General features: G+C 40.7%; 1 protein-coding gene across 3 annotated transcripts; it reads right to left on the reverse strand.

Moving 5' to 3' along the window:
• Positions 1 to 1,338: 1,338 nt before the first annotated feature.
• LOC102137860 (diphosphoinositol polyphosphate phosphohydrolase 3-beta) lies at positions 1,339 to 7,619 on the reverse strand. Of its 3 annotated transcripts, none has more exons than XR_010584460.2 (2): positions 3,418 to 7,035; positions 1,339 to 2,804 (listed from the first exon to the last, which is right to left on the reverse strand). XR_010584460.2 is itself a non-coding variant. In XM_005593602.5 (2 exons), coding segments are annotated over exons 1-2 (495 nt in total). In that variant the 5' UTR covers positions 7,474 to 7,619; the 3' UTR covers positions 1,339 to 2,803. The 3 variants fall into 3 exon arrangements, 2 of the variants coding, with proteins under 2 accessions (XP_005593659.1, XP_065394742.1); XM_005593602.5 differs by having other exon boundaries at positions 6,980 to 7,619; XM_065538670.1 differs by lacking the exon at positions 1,339 to 2,804 and having other exon boundaries at positions 6,979 to 7,619.
• Between the last annotated feature and the right edge of the window lie 534 nt (positions 7,620 to 8,153).

An 8,153-nucleotide genomic window follows, 5' to 3' on the forward strand; every position in this document is an offset into this window, starting at 1 on the left:
CTTGTCCCCAGCCTCAGTGCTTGGTAAGTAAAAAATCTGTGTGGGAATTAGGAAACAAAAGCAAACACAAAACAGGCCTATTCCACCCTGCACTAGGTCTTGGTGACTAGAGCTTGGTCTAGATTTCAGACCCAAGTTTTCTGCTATGCTTTTTGTACTTGTGCAAAAGGCAAAAGCAGTACAAATTCCATTATGGCCGAGCATTAGCCTAAAAAATTCTAAGGAATAGCGAGATGCCTGTATGGTGTATACTTAACAATAAAAAGACCATGGATTATTTGGAAATATTCTGGATGAGGCCACCTATGCTATCCTTGTTTGAATTATATATATTTTTATTTGTAAATAGAAAGACTGGAAATTATATATTTAAATTTGGTTATCTGTGTAAAGGAATCGTGTGATTTTTTACATGTAATAATTTTTTAAATGTTTATTTTTAATTGTGAGTACATAGTAGATATATATATATATATATGTATGGGGTATATGGGATATTTTGATAAAGACATACAATGTGTAATAATCACATCAGGGTAAAAGGTGCATCCATCACCGCAAGCATTTATCCTTTGTGTTACATACAATCCAATTATACTTTTAGTTATTTTTTAATGTACAATTAAATTATTGACTATAGTCACCCTGTTGTGCTATCAAATACTAGATCTTATTCATTTTTTATTATTTTGAAATTTTAAAATTTTTTTGAAATTAAGATGAATTAATTTTGTAATCAGAAAAAAATATTCAGTGCCTTTTTAAAAAAAGGTAAATAGTAGAATGAGTGTCCCAACTGGAACCTAAACCTATGTCCATCACTAGGGTTTAAAGTGTTCTGGTAATGTGTGACATACTGAAGGGAATAAAATCCTTTGGCATGTAGAACTGGGGGCTTTGCAAGGAAAAATTCACACTAAGGGAAGAGCAGTCTGCAAACAAGTTTAGCTCAAGAACAAAAGCTAGGTTTTTGGAGAAGAGGAATGAATCTTTCTGGGCTGTGCATCTGTCTTCTGATCAGCCTTCTGCACTTAAGTCTAGAGGGGGCCTATAAGTAAACTGTGAAGAATACTTTTTTCAATTTTTATTATGGAAAATTTCAAACATATACAAAAGTATAGAGAATAGTATAATGAACTCTCAAACATCCATCACACAGCTTCAGCAATTATCAATTTATGGCCAATCTTGTTTCATCTATGCACTCAATTACCCCACACTCAGATGATTTTGAAGCAAATACCAGTAGCATATCATTTCACCTGTACATTTTTCAGTATACTTCTCTAAAAGATAAGAATGTTTTAAAACAACATAACCACAGTACCATATCACATCTTTAAAAAACAAATCAAGAAGTTACGTTTTTATTTCAAATTATGTAACAATTGGGGACACAATCAATACATTTCACTGGTATCATGAGGAAGAGTGTCACACTAAAATGGAGTCCAAGCTTTTATCGATGCAATTGCTTTATAATGTAAAAGAAAAAAATCAAACTACCATATTAGAACCACTTTGGGTCATTTGTAAGGAACTGGAGAAGACTGCTGATATCACACATCCCATGGCAAACTCCATAAGATTTCTTCTAAACACCTTTGTTATTTTCTTAAAGTTATTCTGGAGGCAGCTGATCCAAGTCCTCGTTTTTTAAAAATCCTTCATTTTGTTTTCCCCTGTAATGGCAGCCTCTTTCCTAAATGCCTTTTCCAAGTGACAACGATTTTGCCCTCTCTCAGCCCTCTGCATTCTCATATGCAGAAATCAGGTAGGATAAGGAGCTGTGTGTACTAGAAAAGGGATGAAAACTACAGCCAAATGGATCAGTGAGAGAGGCAAAAGAAACCTAGACAAACTAAATGGCATAATTAACTTTGGAAACTGCCTATGATATAGCCTGTTAGCTCTGGCATCAAATAATACAGTATGTTAAATCTGTAAAATGAGGAAACTGTTTCCTCAAAGAGATGTTAAGATGACGTGTAAGAAGTGGTTAGGGCAGGCATTGCAAAAAAAAATGTTTTATATATCATTTTAAAGTTTATTTTTATAAAAACTCACAACATTATTTTACGTCCACTATTTATTTTTACAATTACCTTTATAGCAAGTGATAGTTTTTGAATAAAATTTTAAGCAAATCATCAACAGTACAAAAACACTAGAGTTGTTACACGAAGGACTGATTCTACAAAACATTACCCTAGGCGATGGTATAATCTTAAAACTGTGCAGCTACTGTGTGGTATGACATAGAAATAGGAGTAATAATTCTTGTCCTCAAGTATCTTACAACTGCCTTGAAATATTTCTGAAACACCTGATACACAAAAGCCACACACATGGTGCCTAGATAGCATATATTCTACTAGCACCAGATTGGAAGGGGAATGTTTTGCCACACGGTGATTACAAAATATTAATTGAATCAAAGAACCTTCAGTGATGCCAACCATATTTCAAGTAGTGTCTCAGATGCAGGATATGCAAAGAGTAAGGAAAAATAGTCTTTGCTCTCAAAGACATTATAGTCTAATGAAGAAGGCAGACACATCAAAAAAGCACAACAAAAGGCTATAGGTGCTGAATTAAGAGTCTGTTCACATATAATAGTACAACAACCAGAGCAAGAGTCAGTGGTATAGACAGGGAAGGAGTGTCCCAAGATGCAGGAAGAAACCAGATGAGCTGTCTTCTTGGGAACACAGAAGTGCTCACCTGTACTTGACAATTCCATTGATCACTGGGTTCACATCAATGTTTCTTTCAGCACAATCCTAAACATCTTTGCTGTTCATCTGGAAAAACAAACCAACATAAAATTAGCAGGCTTATGTTAATAATTCCTCCAACTGACAAATGTACCAAGAGCTTATTATGTACATCAATCACTTTGCATCAAGCACTTCACTTCCACAGAATTATCTAATGCAGATGCAATGAGTCTGGATCAGCAACTGAGGGGGTTATAAGCCAATGTATACCATGATGCAAAAGTCAGGAAAGCAGCGATATCAGAAGTTTTGTAAAAGAGGAGTGACCATTTAAGACATAAAATATCCTAAATTCCATGTTACAGACTCTAGACTCATGGAAATAATTCAGACTGGTTCCCACCCACGAAAGAGTTTTCAGTCCAGTGACCACATAGCCATGAAAATAGATTAAGTACAATAAACTCTGCGAACCATGACACAGAAGACGGTTTCTTAACCCAGGTGGTCAGGAAAGGCTTCTCATTGGAGATGTTTATAAAGTATCTATTTTTACTATCTCCAACAATGGATTTTTTTTTTAAACTGGGCGTCAGATTGTTAGATAACTTGGTTTAAGTTGCAGTGAGGAAGAACTGGAACTAGATCTGTCTGACTTCAAACCCCCAATGTAGTTTCTATTACATCATGCGCTCACCCTTTGTTGTGTTGTTGTTTTGTTTTGAGACGTAGTCTCACTCTGTCGCCCAGGCTGGAGTGATCTTGGCTCACTGCAACCTCTGCCTCCTGGTTTCATGAGGTTCTCCTGCTTCAACCTCCCAAGTGAAGGGATTACAGGCACGCGCCACCAGGCCTGGATAATTTTTGCAGTTTCACTTCATTAATAATTAGAAGTAGAGTCGGGGTTTCACCACATCGGCCAGGCTAGTCTCCAACTCCTGACCTCAAGTGATCCGCCCGCCTCAACCTCCCAAAGTACTGGGATTACAGGTGTGAGCCACCATGCCCAGCCCATGCTCTATCTTATAAAAGCGTTGTTTTAGCACAGTCAGCATAGTGACTTTCACTTCTTATAGTGCTGTTTGCCCAAACGTATTTAAAATCTGCTAAATACCATTAGTATTAATAGCCATCTTATCAAGAGACCACTACCAGGAAAATATTGTTTAAAGTCTTTCTGAGAGTACCTGGTGGCTCCCCCCACAAGGGAATTCTAGGGGTGAAAGCTCTGCCAGGCAAATACACATTTTCTAACTGTAAACAAATTGGCATGCTTATACTAACCTTCTGAAATGAAATCACAGAAAGAATTTAAAACCTTTACATCAATTGTTGCAAATTAATCTATGCAAATAAAGCAACTAAATTATTTTCTAATTTCTTCCCTTTAGTTTGTTTCTTTAAAGTGTGGTCAACAGATTTTGTATCTAAACACACATACACATATACTTCTTGAAAAAAAATTATGTATTATAGACACAGCACCAATTACGTTTCCAGTATATGCATCTATATTAATGTTTCCTCTTTATATATTCACAAGAATAAAACACTTGACCAGCTGAAAATGTAAGCTATTTATAAAACATGCAGAAAATAAATCTCTGATTCATGTCTGCAAACCTCAATTGTCTGTGTACTCTTTTTCCTTTCTTTATCAAGACAGGGCTGTAAAATTTAGGTGTATATTTTTCGGCTATCATAAAAGAAATAATGTACAAGTGAACTCTAATACTCTTAGAAGGGAAAAAAATCTCAACTATACATCAAATTTTGGAGCACTGAGGTGGTAGAAATTTTCTATATACCACCTCTGTTCTAAAGAAATGTGATGCCACTGTTCTGAAAACATATCTTATAAATACATTTAGGTATAGGTAAACAAAGTACAAATCTCAGGTTCTCAAAAACATTTTCTGTACTAATGCTTTTAACTTGAAAGTCTTGACTTAGTTTTGAAGAGAAAAAAAGAATCTCCTTGGCGCTCTTAACTGTTCTGATGAGACTAAGTTCCAGAGAATATTTTATAAAAACCACTTAATTTAACTTGACAGTACGTCTTGAAAAGTAGCACTACATATTCTAAGTGTTTCTGGAAAGAAAAAAGAAAAAGAAAAACCACAACATATTTATAAGCTCACAATTCTTAAGAGTGGGTTACTATGAATACTGTACATTATTTTTTACTTTGTCAGATAACTTAAGAACCAAATAAGATGATGCATAATTACTTCTAATGATAGCAAGTACGAGTTAAGTCTCCAGTGTAATCGTGACAGTGTTTCATGTGGAATACATTTTATCCACAAAAATATCCATAAAATACAATCTCTCCTAGGTCAATATTAATGTAGAAACAAGAACCTTCTGGAATAACTAGCTTATTGAGGAAAATCTTAAGATCTATTTTAGACTGAATAATAAAAGTCAATTTGTTTGGAATTTACACTATGTGCTTCATGGTGATGAAATAATCTGTACAACAAATAACCATGACACAAGTTTACCTGCGGAACAAATCTGCACTTGTACCCCTGGAATTAAAAGTTAAAAAATATTTTTAAACATATGTGGTTCAAATATATATATATTCAACATGTATCACTTTGTTAAGAGAAAAATAGAAAAATACTCCGTATTTGATCAGACCATGTAATTAAAATAAAACTGTTACAAGTTTTAAAAAGCCACAATTTCTAGTTTACTCTTTGATAGCATCAGTGCAGAAGATGTTTTGAGAAACAGATTTGTACTTTGTTTACCTATACTTAAATGTGTTGTTATAAGATTTCTAAACAGTGGCACCATATTTCTTTAGAAAGTGCAATGGCACCCACTGTTTAGCAGCATAAAATATATTATTTGTGAAATTACAATGTACTCCAAATAGAGAAAAATATTTCAGTGTTTTGAAGGGTAAAATGCAAAAAGCACACAAGGGGTCAGCAAAAAAAAAAAATAGAGACAGTTTCAAAACGAACTATTCTATGGTATTAAAAGACAGGAGAGCAAAATAATGAGTAGGAGGTTTTTGGATTACAGGCAACGTTAATTTCTTGATGTAGATGCTGGTCACCTGCACCTAGAATAGGTTGTCCTGTGAGACAAAACAATTACTCTCTATCATAAGAGAGATTGTTCAGGAATCCTAATAGTTTGACAATTCTCTACCAGCTGAACATCACTAGAGCTAACTCAGTTGGGACGTAATCGCCATAAAAGATCCCATTTCTGTGGTTACTGGGAGTCAGGGAGGTTTAAGCGGAATATCACTACATTCAAATAAGGGAGGGAGAGCACTTTCAAAAGCGAACTTAAATCCAGAGAACCATGGATCTTCTATGGTATCCAATAAGGGGCAATGGGAGTTGGAAATTGAGCATGGGAAATCAAATTCTGTGAATACAGTTTTTCTGGTAAGATGTGTTTGGCTAGCAGATCCCATCATCTATTCAGTAAGGTTAATCTACATGGGAAATAGCGATTTGAAGTCAGCAGTGAAAAATTACCACTTGTGAAAATTTTTTGAAAACCAAATGATCTACACATACAAATAGAAAAAGAAATTTCTGAAAGAGGCAAATGAGATGCCATTTCTGAGGCTAAAGTGACGAGTGCAGAAAAAGCACAAGATGTAGAATTTCCTACTTTTTTAAAAAATTCAAAACTGATCTTTTAAACCAACTCCCACCACAGAAGACCTCCCTGACAACAAGGGTGAACGCTGTGAAGGAGAAAACAACTAAAGGGAAAAAAAAATACTAAAAGATGCCCGCACAACCAAGCTGGTCAGACTTTAAAGGCCTCCACTACCAAACAAACCACAAGGCTGGTATCAAAAATGCGCACGCACGCTCACCCACGACTATGTGTGAAATGTAAAACCAAAAACATCACAGGGCGCACAGGCAGACACACACACACTCCCCACACGCTCCCCACCCACCCCTCGCCCCCCCCAAACACCCCCCAAAAGCAGGGTGAACAGTTAAGGCACCTAAAACCCCAAGCGGCATAGGCTTCCCTGAAACATTTTACAGTGTAACCAAGAAGCGATTTTGAAAGCATCTGAAAAACGTGAAAACAGGGCCTGGTAATTGAGACAGTTTGCAAGCGTGATTCAGAGGGTATGCCAAGGAAACAAAAGAAGCCTCCCTCCTCCCAGTGAGACTGCACATGGCACAGGAGGTGCTCCAGGCGGGATGCATTTTAAGCGAGGCAGACAAACAGAAGTCTGTGCGGGCGCGAGCAGTACATACTAGGGATCGCTATCTGGCGAGGATGGGGCCATGGAGTTTCCATTGGTTGGGGAACCGCCCAGCTTTAATTTCTCCAGATATTCGGCATGCACGGGCTTGTGGCACTGGAGAACCTTGATGGCATCTTCGACTTTGAACCACTCTCGCTTCCTCCCAATGCTAACCGAATCTTCCCAATCCTCCAGCAGCTCCGTGACAGTCAGTACATACACGTACGTTCTGTGCTTGCGGTCCTGGTTCTGTTCGAAGACGCCCAGGAGCCGGCCTAACTTCCCCTTGACTCCCGCCTCTTCGTACACCTCTCGGACCGCCGCACCGCCCGGCTCCTCCTCGGGCTCCATGCCCCCGCCCGGCACGATCCAGCGGTCCGGGTACCGGCTGCTACTCACTAACAGGACCTCGTCCTCGCGCTCGCTCCGGAAGCACAGGCACGCCGCCCGCTTCTTAAACCCCTCGGGGTCGTAGGTCCGCGTCTGGTTGGGCTTGCACTTCATCCTCGAGGCAGCCTCCTCTTGCCTCTCGCTGCTGCGCGGGCCGCCGCCGCTGCCGCCGCTGCCGCCGCCGCCGCCGGGGAGCAGCCGAGGTGCTGGGAAGAGAAAGGGCCGAGGCGAGGGGCGGGGAGAGAGAGGCGCCTCAGTCTGCCCGCGAGCCCGGGGAGCGGAGGGAGAGATGAAGCTGGGCGGGGCGCGGGCGGAGGCGGGGGCAGCAAGGCGCGTCAGTCAGCCAGTCTGCCAGTCCGCCAGTCCGATGGGCGGCCGGCCGAACCCGGGCCCGCCAGAGTGGAGGAGGCGCCGCCGCCCGCGAGCCCGGACTCTCCACAGAGCCCACCCGCTTCTCGGGGGCGCGTCTCCCTCCCTCGGCCGCCGGGGAGGGTTTGAGCGAGGTGAGGCGCATTCACGGACGCGTCCGCGCTCCCGTTCACGTGCGCGTTCGCAACGGAGGGCGAGGGGCGGGGGCGGGGGTCTCCTGGCTCCCGCTGCGCGCGACGCCTGGGGCCCACTGCGCAGGCGCCCCGCAACCCTGGGGGCCGGGAACCTCCTTCGCGCACGGTGAAATTCACCGCATTGTGACTTTGGCCGATTGCCTCCACGTGTGCCTTTGACCCAAACGCGACTGTAGCGCGGCAGGACGTTTCTCCTTTCTCTCCCCACCGCGCTGCGGGAAACCCACACGC

The sequence above is a fragment of the Macaca fascicularis genome, chromosome X (genome assembly GCF_037993035.2).
Source record: "Macaca fascicularis isolate 582-1 chromosome X, T2T-MFA8v1.1".
Lineage (NCBI taxonomy): Eukaryota > Metazoa > Chordata > Mammalia > Primates > Cercopithecidae > Macaca > Macaca fascicularis.

Coding starts and splice junctions, on each gene's coding strand:
- LOC102137860 (XM_005593602.5), bottom strand. CDS start 7,473: ATGAAGTGCAAGCCCAACCAGACGCGGACCTACGACCCCGAGGGGTTT.